At 41.7% G+C, this 12,888-nt stretch overlaps 1 protein-coding gene across 3 annotated transcripts in view; it reads left to right on the forward strand.

Moving 5' to 3' along the window:
* The first annotated feature begins 992 nt into the window (after positions 1-992).
* PIWIL2 (piwi like RNA-mediated gene silencing 2) overlaps positions 993-12,888 on the forward strand; it is a 72,138-nt gene continuing 60,242 nt past the window's right edge. Inside the window, exons 1-10 of one of the 3 annotated variants that reach the window (XM_043453911.1) lie at positions 993-1,118; positions 3,218-3,416; positions 4,871-4,958; positions 5,122-5,260; positions 5,762-5,965; positions 6,566-6,676; positions 8,617-8,734; positions 9,226-9,350; positions 10,206-10,286; positions 10,563-10,676. In XM_043453911.1, coding sequence (XP_043309846.1) covers positions 3,225-3,416; positions 4,871-4,958; positions 5,122-5,260; positions 5,762-5,965; positions 6,566-6,676; positions 8,617-8,734; positions 9,226-9,350; positions 10,206-10,286; positions 10,563-10,676 — 1,172 coding nt within the window. In that variant the 5' untranslated portion in view covers positions 993-1,118; positions 3,218-3,224. Of the gene's footprint in view, positions 1,150-3,217; positions 3,417-4,870; positions 4,959-5,121; positions 5,261-5,761; positions 5,966-6,565; positions 6,677-8,616; positions 8,735-9,225; positions 9,351-10,205; positions 10,287-10,562; positions 10,677-12,888 lie in introns of all 3 variants that reach the window. The other 2 variants (XM_043453910.1, XM_043453912.1) reach the window with 2 other exon arrangements.

Consider the following 12,888-nt stretch of genomic DNA (forward strand, 5'->3'; position numbering starts at 1 on the left):
GCAGGCTACAGTCCATGGGGTCACAAAGAGTTGGACACTACAGAGCATACACATGCAATTTCCATACAACTCTATGAATGGGTGATTTTATTCCAGTTTTATACATAAAAATAGTGGGGCACAGAGACCACATAATTGTTTGACTATAACTCAAGCTCATTTCTATGCACCACCATCCTCAATATCTTCTAAAGGGGAAAGCTATGCCTGTGCGTGCTCAGTCATGTCAGACTCTTTGAGCTCCCACGGACTGTAGCCAGCCAGGCTCCTTTGTCCATGGGCTTCTCCAGGCAAGAATATTGGAGTGGGTTGCCACTTCCTCCTTCAGGGAATCTTCCTGACCCAGGGATCGAACCTGCGTGTCCTGTGTCGCCTGCATTGCCGGGGTGATTCTCTACAGCTTGCGCCATCGGGGAAGCCCCAATGGGAAGGTTGAAAGCGAAGGTGAAAGTCGCTCAGTCGTGTCCAATTCTTTGCCACCCCAAGGACTATACAGTCTATGGAATTCTCCTGGCCAGAATACTGGAGTGGGTAGCCGTTCCCTTCTCCAGGAGATCTTCCCAACCTAGGGGTCGAGCCCAGGTCTCCTGCACTGCAGGCGGATTCTTTACCAGTTGAACCATGAGGGAAGCCCCAATGGGAAGGTTGAGGAAAGTAAATTTCTACATGAGCATGTAAGCTAACTCTGTTTATGTGAGTTGCTCTCAGTAAGAGAGTCGGGATGTTGAAAGCGTATCACACTTCAACGCTTAATTTCACTCCTAACTTTTGGACCCCCTACTTCCCTCCCCCACTTTGAGCACCCCTTCCGGGTGAACCTCGCCGGCACCACCACATGAGACGGCTGGAATGGGAGAGGGAGGGGCTCTCTGCAGAACAGCCAATGAGATGGCTGGTTCTTGTGAATGGCACGTCATTAGGCCAATGGGTTCAGTCCCTGAGGCCTCGCGAGAGGACGGGAACTCGAGGTCTGGAGCATGTGGGATTTTGGCGTGGTGGGAACGTTGAGCGCTGGCGTCTCCTGAGGTGCAGCCAAGCTGCTCGGTGGGGTCCAGCGCCGGTGAGAGGACGGGACGCAGGTGTGAAAGACCAGGGAGGCAGAGGTCGCTCTGCTACAGGTCAGGTGCTCTCGCACTCAAGTTCTTGGTGGTAAGCTGGGGTCCCTGTGGCCCTCTCCACCCCTCCCCTTGGGAAAGCTCGGAGTCTGTGGGCCCTTGGGTGGAGGCTGGGCCTGGGGCGGGGGCGGGAAGTCGTTATTTGAGGTTGGGGGTGTAGGAGGAAGGCAGGCCCTTGAAAAGGTGGAAAGGAGGAGGGAGGAGGCTCTTGGCAGGGAGGTGGTTGAACGCGTTGAGTGTTCCCTTGGGCAGGAACAGTGGGCCAGACCGCTGGCGGAGTCTTGGTTTAGGGAATGATGCTTTCTCCATGTGGAAGAAGCGTAGGGGCCTTCCCTTCTGGTTACATCCCAGTCATAGACCCCAGTCTGGAGCTCGCACCTGGAGGAGTGCGGAACGTAGTCCTCGCCTGTCCTGGGACCTGTCTGTCCTGGGACTCTTCCGGGTTGGGCCTTAGAGTCAGCCAGCTATTTGTTAACTAATCAAAGGAGAAAATCCACAGTAAGGGAGGGCTTTCTGGGGGAGGTGCTTGACTCTGTAGAAGTGATGGTGGAGGTGAGAGAGGGGTGAAGAAAGAAGAGGATTCCAGAAGTCCTGTAATCGGTAGGTGTCACCGTGCCTCTCAGTGTATACCAGTCAGACTGCTAATTGCTCTGGTTTCTTCCAGTGGTGGTAGGAAGGTGTGAGCCAAGAGGTCAGGTTAACTGAAAAGGAGTTTGAACAATTATAGGGGAGAATGAATTCTAGTAGCCTTTGAGGAGGAGGCATGCCTTTCTGTTTTAGTGTAAAAAGTAACAGTTTGTATTAAAACGTTTTGCCAGATCCTGAACCACCTTCATCTGTAGAATTGACTTAGAAATTGTGTGTCAGCCTTTTCTTTTATGTGCATGACCTGATTTTTCAGTAATTTATAGTTAAGACAGGTTAGTGACAATTAAGAAGAGGCTTACTTGTTAATTACAGAAGCTTCTTTGGGGATTGGGGTGAGTCAGGACAGTGAAAAGGAGCCCCTGAAAGAAGGAGTCCTGGGCCTTTGCTAGGGGTCCAGTAGTTAAGACTCTATGCTTCCACTTCAGGGGGCATAGGTTCGATTCCTAGTTGGGGAACTAAGATCCTATATGCTCCTGAAAGTGAAAGTTGCTCAGTCATGTTGGACTCTTTGCGACCCCAGGGGCTATACAGTCCATGGAATTCTCCAGGCCAGAATACTGGAGTTCCCTTCTCCAGGGGATCTTCCCAACCCAGGGATTGAACCCAGGTCTCCCACATTGCAGGCGGATTCTTTACCAGCTGAGCTAACAGGGAAGCCTGGCGTGGCCTTCTAAAAAAAGGGGAGTCTTGAAGTCTGTAGATTATATAAAGTGATTTTGAAAAGGCTTAGTGAGTCTGAGACTTGAGGGCCGAGAAGAGCATCATCCCCGGTTACCTTAAGGGTAGGGGCAAGTGTTAAATGTCACCTGTGAGACTAAGCAGGAATCATAGGCTCAAATCAGGAAGCGTCTATATGGTGGAGACCTCAGTTCTGATAGCTTTTGAGAAAAGAGCTCTGTCAGAAGGAACTGGATAAAGATTCAGAGAAGCACACTAAGGAATCAAGGAGGAGATGAAATAGTTTACTATGAAAACAGACTGGAAAAAAGATTAAGTCCCTGGTAGAGAGGCCCAAAATAAAGCAAAACTGATAAATATTTATTGACAGAAAATTTTTGTGATATGTTAACTATATACTTACTTATAAAGCAAAATTACGCCCATACATAAAAAATACTTCTACATCTGGTAGTTAACTACAGGACTGAGTTCTCAAAGAAACTCTTTGGGTAGAAAATATGAGTAAATATGAGTAAAATTAAGGAGAGTTTGGCCTTTAAGAGATTTCTGATTGAGAGTATTTAGAACATTCTGGGCTAAGTAGAAGCTTTTGAATATAATATATTGTGAATATAATATAGGAATATCATTGGTCTGATCCAAAGTAGCTTTTTTTTCTTTTAATGCCTTGTGAGTCTGTTGTGAAGGAAAAGGAAACCCTTTGGGAATCATTTAAACTATAGAATGATGGCAGGTAATTAACAAGGATAGATTGACACCCATGTCCTCTGCAGCCTTGCAATGGATCCTGTCCGACCACGCTTCAGGGGCCTGTCTCCCGTGTACCCATCTCAGTCTGTGCGGATGCCAGGCTCTTGGCCACAAGCTCCAACACCTTTGGACCCATCTCTGAGCAGGGCAGGACCTGCAGGCAGGGGCCATGTGTTTGGAAAGCAAAAGGAGCCGAGTCCACAGAGTGGGCCGGTGCAAAAGGTAAGACCATGTCTGTGTACATAGTAGCAGCATGCAGCTTATCATTAGAGCAAATAATGGATTTCAGGGTACTTAGGAAACTAGGAAGCTCCATATGAAAGCAAGGGTTGTTTTTATTTCCCCCTTTAACAAGTAGTTTCATCTTCTAGGAATAGATTTCAAGTTCTTGAATTGCAGGTCTAGAAAAAGTGCCTCATAATGAATGTTAGATGGACTTGGGTAAATGGCTTAGTTTCCTGGCTTCTAAAGTATAAATATGTGCATACATACATGACAGGTTTAGAGACACAACCTTTAGTGTTTAGATTTTCACTGTGGGTTGGACTCTATGGTATTAGCAGCCACCATTGCCTCTGAGGTCATAATTGTTAAGAATAGTTCCTTTCAGAAGTCTCTTTGCCCAAATCTTAAAGAAAAAAAGGATCTTCGGCTATTGTTAACTGCTGTGTGTGTATATACTTATATGGATGTGCATGCTTAATTTTCTGATTATATAGTAATTTTTAAAATGGTTTTTGCCTGTAATTAACAAATTTCAAAGAATGGAGAGTTAGCAGATATAGGAAGAACCTAATAATGCAGTTGTGACCATGTTAAGTAGTGTTGACCATGTTAGATGTAACGTTGTTCTATAAAAAGAAACACTGATGACAGTAATCCTGTGTTTTCACTCAGATGGATTGCTTGAATCTATATGTGCGACTCTGATTGGTGTGACAGTAGTAAACTTCCAAGCCACAGGAAAACAGTAACAAGTTCTGTTGAGGATTGTTTAAAAAAAAACACACAAAACCCCAAGACTTCTGATACCCTTAAATTACATGTTTTTGGGAAAATTTATTAGCTGGTATGCTTGTGCCCTCTTACCTTAGGTGTACAGGAAATGAACTAGAAAAGTGGTTCTGTTTTATTTGGAATACTTACATTAAATCATGAACTATCAGTTCAGTCGCTCAGTCCTGTCCAACTCTTTGCGATTCTATGGACTGCAGCCAGCCAGGCTTCCCCGTCCATCACCAACTGCTGGAGCTTGCTCAAACTTTGTCCATCGAGTCTGTGATGCCATCCAACCATGTCATCCTCTGTCATCCCCTTCTCCTCCTGGCTTCAGTCTTTCCCAGTGTCAGGGTCTTTTCTAATGAGTCAGTTCTTCGCATCGGGTGGCCAAAGTATGAACTATATTTATGCTTAAAAACCTAGTATGAACTATATTTATAAAATCATGAACTATATTTATGTTTAAAAGCCTAATATGGCATAGTTATAAGTGTCCTTAAAGAAAACCATAAGAATTTAAACAATTTTTATGAGGTACTTTTATCCTTTGTTCTTGACATTTATAGAATTTGAAGTGGACGATTTTTATTATTTACCAAGGTTTGAAGAAAATCAACAATATTTCTGGCCTTTTAAACTGTATCTTAAGAGTAACATGATTCTTTGACTTTCTGTAGGAGGCTGTGGGTTTAGTCTCAATGTTCCGAGGACTGGGCCTTGAAACAGCATCCCAGACCCCTCTGAAACGGGAGATGCTTCCTTTAGGTATGTGGAAAACTAACTTGAGAAAACATGATGTTGTGTGATGTGATCGTTGATGTGATCATTGCTTTGTTCTTAAATTAACACAGTTTATCTTCAAAAAAATTACTGTATTTTACAAAATGTTCAGCTCACAGTTACAGCTGGGATCTGACCTTTCCTTTAGGTAGAGGCATTTTAGGTCTAGGCTTACCTACCAATATGGCATGCAAGGACAAAGAAGAACCCCATCCCACTTTTCTGGATCCTTCATTGTTGGCAGCTGGGGATAGCAAGATGGCAGAGGCCTCCGTTGGTTGGAATAGGTGGGTAAAGTTGCCTCCTTGGGTAGCTATCAAATTTAGGTGAAATAGCTCCAAGTCCAAAGAGAAACTCTAAAGTGGGTTATATTGTCTCCCAAGGAAACAGTGCATGGTTTCATGGTAAGAATGGGCATTTTCCAAAAGTAGTCAGTAACTACTGACCCAGTCAGTCTTTGGACAAGGTAAACGCAGTTTTCCACAGCACAGTTCACCACCCTGTTTGCTCTCTTAAGAAGTCAGACTGATGGTGCTGATTCTTTATCCCAGGTGGGTCAGACTTCCACCTCAATTTCTGCTATGGAAGTTGGTCCTCAGAGTCCATATTTTAATAGTAATTGATGAGTGAGTCTTGTTGGCATATTGGATTCAGAGAGAATCCCAGTGCTTGGGTCCCTTTTGCTGACTCCTCCAGGGAAAGAATGAGATTTGAGGACTCATTTAGTTGGGAGCATAGATAGAAGCATGATTGAGAAAGTCCTGATTTGTCTCTCTTCAACGATGCAGGATGCTTGGAAGAGGGAATTTGGATGCATCTGTGTTACCAGTGGGAAGAGCAGCTGGTGGTTTAGGCAGAGGAATATACAGGGCTTCCAGTGCTCTCAGCCTGGCTTCTCAGGATCCTGCCCAGCTCTCACCTCTGCCTACTCTGCCCCAGGCCCCACTATACTCTCTTGATAGCCCTCCACTTGGAACTGCAGAGCGCAAGAAGTAAGTCGGGAGTGCTGCCTTCCTGCTTGGGGATGGTGTAGCGGAGGCCTTCTCAGAGGCTTGCACACCCTGTGCCGTTGTGTCTAAGGTCCTCCCTGGCGGTAGGCGCCGCAGGGGTTTTGTTTTGTTTTTTGACAGTGGGGAGAAGGACAGAAGAGGTAGACAATTCCTGATGAGGTGAAATGGGGTTAGTGCTGATACTATGGGTCAATCAACTCACGGCTTTTCATTTCCTTCCCAATTCAGACATAGATAATTCCTTGTCATGTTGTAGATAAAGAAATTGTCTGGGAAATACATTGCAGTTGTTCATTTTTCTCTACAGAACTAATTCTTATGTTCTTAGTTAGCTGGCCTAGTTATTCTAGTGATATTACTAGGACGAATACGGTGACCTTGCTGCTCTAATTAGAAATTGCAAGAATTTACCTTCTTTCTTTCAAAGCTGCTTTTGTATGTCTTGAGGGCCTGTGTACCTATAAAATACTACTTCCCCCAATATGTCTTTCCTTCTTTCTTTGCTTTCTCTGTATTTTTGTGGCATGGGCTATTTGTTTTTCGTATCTGTGGGTGCTTTTACTTTTTATTTTTATGTTCTAGAGAGCTTTTTGTGAAGCAAGGATCAAAAGGAACACCTCAATTTTTGGGATTGAACCTTATCAAAATACAGTGTCATAATGAAGCAGTTTATCAATATCATGTGACTTTCAGGTATTCATAGCTTCCCCCCCACCCCGCCGTATTTACTTCTTAGAGAGCAGTAAAGAAATAGTTCAATAGGAATAACTGAATTGGTTTTCTGTATAATTCCTGATGCATTTACCCCCCTACAGAACATCAAATACTCAAATCCTTGCAATAAGTTTGAAATTAACTTTTCTGTGTGTCTGTTTAGCTGTATTACCAATCTAGATTTTAACATAATAGGCACAATTTTATGCATGTGGATTTTCTTTGAAGTTAATGAAACTTAAGTTCAAGGCCTTTTATTTGCATGATGCTCAGTCGTATTGGACTCTTTGCAACCCTGTGGACTGTAGCCCACCAGGCTTCTCTGTCCATGGGATTTCCCAGGCAAGAACACTGGTGTGGTTGCCACGCTCTCCTCTGGGGGATCTTCCCAGTCCAGTGATGGAACCTCGGTCTCTCGGGTCTCCTGCACTGGCAGGCATGTTCTTTACCAGGGGCACTGCCTGGGAACCCCTTTACTCACATAGACCCCTTCATAACCTTTTAACTTACCTGTATTTGTATTCCTTTTCTTTAGTGTTATGGAGGGAAAGAAAATAGATTAAAAGAACAAAGGGGAGCATGGGCCATGAGAAATAGCCAGTGAATTAGCCACTTATTTTAAACGTTTGTAAGATGATTGAGAAATGAAATACTAATTAGAGAGGGTAGCCAGATTGCTTTAAATGTTTCTGTGAGGTAAGAAACCAGAGCTGAGCATGTATGACAAGAGAAGGAGCCAAGAAGCTGGGTGAAATTGAACTCACAGGAGGAGAAGGTAGTGAGAATGGTCCTGTTCTGGAACGTAAGGAACAGAGATGGGTGTTAATGCGAGGAAAGTGGACTGACAACTGTTCCTGAAACAGAACTGGTGTGTGACTCCTCATGGATGTCTGCATTGACCAGGCTGTGGAGACAGCGTGGATTCTATACATTTTGAGATTGTAGTTGCAGACCTTTGAAGCTGCAATGTGATGAGAATGCCAGGCCCTTGAGAGAATACTGAGAGGATGCACTACAGTGACTGGTTGTCCTGTGGATTCCGTGACGTGATAGAGCTCTAAAAAGACTAACTCAAAAGTTGTCTGGAGCATAACGCCTTGTGTGTATTAATATGAATTTTTTTGAAGAAGCGTTTTGAAATGTGATGTTAGCATGTGAGTGCTTAGTTTTGGGGATGACTGTACTGGATTACCACCTGAACTTTCTGTAGTTTTTATCTTTCTTCACATACTTGAACACGCTTGACCCTTTTTAGCCTTGGATTTGTTTAATCTTCGAAGTTGTAGGATAAGGTTATGCATTACTGTAATCTAATGGGAAAATCATTGTACAAAGTAGCTATTGGAATTTTTCAAAACTGTAAGATTTGTGCCAATGAATTGATAAAAAGTTGAAATTGTTGAGTGAAAAATGGTCTAGACTAAAGTACTGTTTTTTAAAAATATATTTTTTAAAAAGTGTGTATTTCTACAGATGTTGCATCAGGGATTAGCAGACTATGATAGGCCTGCCAGGCAAATCTGACCCACTGCCTATTTCTGTAATAAAGTGTTGCTAGAACATAGCCTTGCTTATTGGTTTACCTATGGTCTATAAGGCTTTTGCACCATGTTAGCAGAGTTGAGTGGTTACAGCAGAGACCATATGGCCTCTAAAAACTTTCTGTAGAAGTTGTTTGGCCCACTGATCTAAACTCTCGAAGAATGTACCCTGACATGCTAAGGCAGTTATGTTTGAGAGAGGATTGTTTTTATTTTCTGTGAGCCTTGGGTCAAGAGTTCTTTTTTAGTCAGATAGATATATTTGAATTGTTTAGTATGACCACTAGATGGAGCAGTAGTCACAAGTGACTGTTTCTCTAACAAACCTACTGCCCTGCTGTAAAGTCAAACTGAAGTAAAATCCTCTTTATTTTCTAGCCCCAACGTGGAGTGCAAAAGCATGAGGTTTGGCATGTTGAAGGACCATCAAGCTGTCACCGGAAATGTCACTGCTTTTGATGGATCCATTCTCTATCTACCTGTTAAGCTTCAGCAAGTGAGACCAAATAGGAAATGCACTTTGGGACAAAGCCAGAGTGGTGGGAAATCATAGTGTCCCTGAACATTTGAGTTGTACTTTCCTATTGTGAGAGGGAGGGCTGACTTCTCTGCAACCAAGAAATTGCAAACTGAGAAACTATTTATATATGAGTTCTTTCTAGTTCCTTCTCTCTTTAAGAGGAGTGGTTGGAAGCCTTTGACCTCAGTGACAAAGAATACTATAAGATTTCAAAATCATGAGGCTCTATTGCTAGTTCTCCATTGGGTATCTCTTACCAAGTCCTCTTGTAAATCCTGATTGTCCTGCTGTGATTTGTCTAGTGTGGACAGCAAAGTAATAGAAAAGAATAAAACATGATTAAGATATGTTAGTGTAAAAAAAAAAAAAAAAAAAAAAAAGATATGTTAGTGTTCTAGAACACAAGTTGGATTAGATTAGGGCTTGGTAATGTCATTTCTTTTTACATACATATGTTTATTTGTTAGGTTCTTGAGTTAAAGAGTCAAAGGAAAACTGACAGTGCTGAGATCACCATTAAGATTCAGTTGACAAAGATCCTGGAGCCCTGTTCTGACTTGTGCATTCCCTTCTACAATGTTGTATTCCGTCGGTGAGAAATGGCTGAAGTCTTATTTTCTTTAACCTCAGTCTTTGTAACAGAGCTCTTCAGGAGCCTTGGATGGTATTAAAACTACAGTGTGTATATAAAGAGTTTGGAAATATTTAATAAATAAATGCATGACATTAAAGGCTAACTTATCTCGGGTGATTGGACAGATTTGGGTATATGAAAGTAGATCTGAGGTGGTTGGCTAGAAGGGAATGGGTTCCTTTGATTCATTCAGGAAGTGTAAAAGCAAATGTTGATGGTGTATATTTAATGATGTTACATTAAACACCATGAGGGGTCTACATGAAGAGGTAATGTGTAAAAATTTTTGCTAGAATTTCTCTTGGTCCTTTGAAGGTTTGGATATAAATAGCTCATAATTTTTTATTTTTACTCTTCTGAAAACTCTCAAATTTTCATGAAACTGTTATTCCCAAACCACTTCTTTTATAAAACACAAAACCTAATTTCTACTTAGTAAGCTGAACTGCTAGGAACAAACATAACTTCCTGTGCCAGACTGAAATTCACAAATTTAGAAGTGGACTCTCGTGCTATTTTTAGTTAATAGGGTAAAGTAATGTAAATTGAGCTCGGGAAGTCAACTTGATTTTTGGTTACCTAGTTAGGAGAAAAGGCTGCAATCATTTGCGTATACAGCAAGATAAATGCTTTGGTCATTTTTATTTTCCTTTTGGTAAGAGTATTGTGTACATAAAAGCTATATTGTGCAAAGAGCATCAGCCTTTCTGCCCTTTGAGGCTTCCAGAGGAAAATGTAACTAAGAGCACTTGAACTTATTTATTTATTTTTAAATCTTCTACTGGAACACTCATTCTTTGCTCTTTATTTCAGGGTAATGAAACTTTTGGACATGAAACTTGTTGGAAGAAACTTCTATGACCCTACAAGTGCTATGGTGCTGCAGCAGCACAGGTTGGTGCTGGTTTTTTCTTCCTCAGTTTTGAATGTTCTACAGAGAAAATTTTCATTGCAGTCACTGTATCGGTTTTTTATGATAGCAGGTACAATTTGTGAGTTAATTAAGTGTTTTATTAAGTTCGTAGTGATGCTGACTTCATTTGTTTTCTATTGCTTTCTCATTGTTATTGGGGAGGGGCAGTATCTGCCCAAAGTATTGCCTCAAATGAGGGCATGGAAATATCTCTGGTTCTTTTAGCATCCCAGGATAAAGGCCATCTGTGTCTTCAGATTGCAGATCTGGCCAGGCTATGCAGCTAGCATCCGGAAGACAGACGGAGGTCTTTTCCTGCTAGCTGATGTCTCCCATAAGGTCATTCGGAATGATTCTGTGCTGGACATCATGTGAGTGGATGGATGGGGGGAATCTGCCTTTAACAAGTTAACAATTTTCTGAGAAGTTCAGTAGTAGCTGCTAATAAATACACATTTAGCCCATTGTTCTTTTTGGGTTTTAAATTGTAGAACAGATTAAAGATACTGAATGGATGTGCTCTTTCTGTGAATCCTACCAAGATAGACATCTGAATAGAGACCTGCTGTGCTTAGACTAAGGAGGAATGTATCTAAGTCTGTGGTTGAGAAGACTTGGTGTAATATACATACACCCTGAGTTTTTGTTTAAAAGTATTACTCTAGTAAATATATACTGTAGTAAATACAGATGTGTACAACTTATAATGGCTACCTGAAATCCTACATTATACATAAATCTGTGTGCATCTATAATTTTTTTTAAATTTGGGTACCTAGAAGTGGATTTACTTAATGGAAAGGCCAAACACTTTAGACTTCAACTATTTGCTATAATATATTTAAATACATATTGATTGATTAGCCTCTGGAAAACTTACTTTATTTTCTCACCAGCTATGTATAACTGCTAGGCTTATCAGGCTCTTGAATCTTTGCTTATTGGATAAATTCATTCATTCCATCAACATGGATTTATAGAGCTCCAGTTTGTGCCAGAGTTTTGGGACTTTGCAGTTAACAAAGATCCCTCTCCTTAAGGAGTTTGCATTGTAGTCAGGTGAGATAAATAGTAAATAATAAACATGATAAGTAAATTGTGTAGTGTACTAGAAATGATACAGGCTGTGGAAGAAAAAACAGGTAGGACACAGGGTAGGGGAAATCACGTGGGATGAGGGGCATTGGGATGGAGAGCTGTCATTTAAGTGGCATGTCAAGCTCAATTGACCCAACACTTGGAACAGGTGAGGGAGTTAACCAGGTGAAGATACAGGCTAAGGGCATTCTCGTTAGAGGGACAGCTGAGGTACAGACTTAAGTTAGAAGATGCCTGGCTCTTCGAGACGCAACAGAGAAACCAGGTTGGCTAGAGCAGAGCAAGTGAGGTGAGAGCAGTGGGGAGATGGAGTAGATGGAGGGACTGAGGATGGAGAGCTTGGTAAGTCTGTTGTGAAGATTTTCACTTTTACTGTGGGCGAAACATAGGGCTTACAGCCAGGAGTGGCACGATATGACTTGAGTTGTGAAAGGATCCCTTTCGTTACTGCTTGGCGAATAGGCTTGGTGGGATGGGGTCGAAGTGGGGAAGCTAGCAGAAAGCTGTAGTACTAATCCGTGGAGAAGTGAGGGTGGCAGCCGTGGTGGTAGTGAGACGTGATTGGCCTCTGGATGTGATCTGAAAGTAGTGCCCAGTCCATTTCCCGATGGGATGTGGGCTGTGAGAGCAAGAGAGAGGATGACTTGGATTTTTTGGAATGAATTTGTAGTGGTTTATTCTGTCTCTTCTGGACTCTGTTCTTCATGGTGGGGACCATGTTTCTTTTTCTCACATGGTACACCCAGACTGAGTTTATTCCTAAACTATAATAAGTGATCAAGAATGTTTGTTAAATAAACATAGATGTCTTTGAATTCGCTCTTTTTCTTCATGGTTTCCGTCTTTGTTTCTCTACTTAGAAAGGTCTGAAAAAGTGAAAGTATTAGTTGCTAAGTTGTGTCCGACTCTTTGTAACCCCATAGACTTTAGCCCACCAGGCTCTTCTGTCCAAGGAATTCTCCAGGCAAGAATACTGGAGTGGATTGCCATTCCCTTCTCCAGGTGATCTTCCTGACCCAGGGATGGAACCCAGGTCTACTACTTGTTTATTTTTATTTCCAATGTTTTAAACCTTCTGGAACTTATCTTGGTATGATGTTAGGATTATCACAATTGTTTTGGTACTGTTACACAATATACTGAAAAACATTTTGTATTTTAAGTATTTCTATTGATGAATCAATTTTCAGTGTTACCTTTTTTAAGGTATTACTTTTTTGGGGGGGGGTCTTTAGTTTTCAGCAGTTTCACTGTGGAGGTATACCTCATTTTATTGTGCATTATAGTATTCTACAAAATGAAAGTTTTGTGGCAATCCTGCATCAAAATAGTCTATGGGCACCATGATTATATTTGTCATGATGATCTTTGGTGTTACTATTACAGAAAGATTACAACTTGCTGAAGGCTCAGGTGATGGTTAGCATTTTTTAGCAATAAAGTCTTTTTAATTAAGATGTGTCACATTCTTAGACATAGTGCTCT

This window comes from Cervus canadensis, chromosome 30 (assembly GCF_019320065.1).
Source record: "Cervus canadensis isolate Bull #8, Minnesota chromosome 30, ASM1932006v1, whole genome shotgun sequence".
In the NCBI taxonomy this organism is placed as follows: Eukaryota; Metazoa; Chordata; class Mammalia; order Artiodactyla; family Cervidae; genus Cervus; species Cervus canadensis.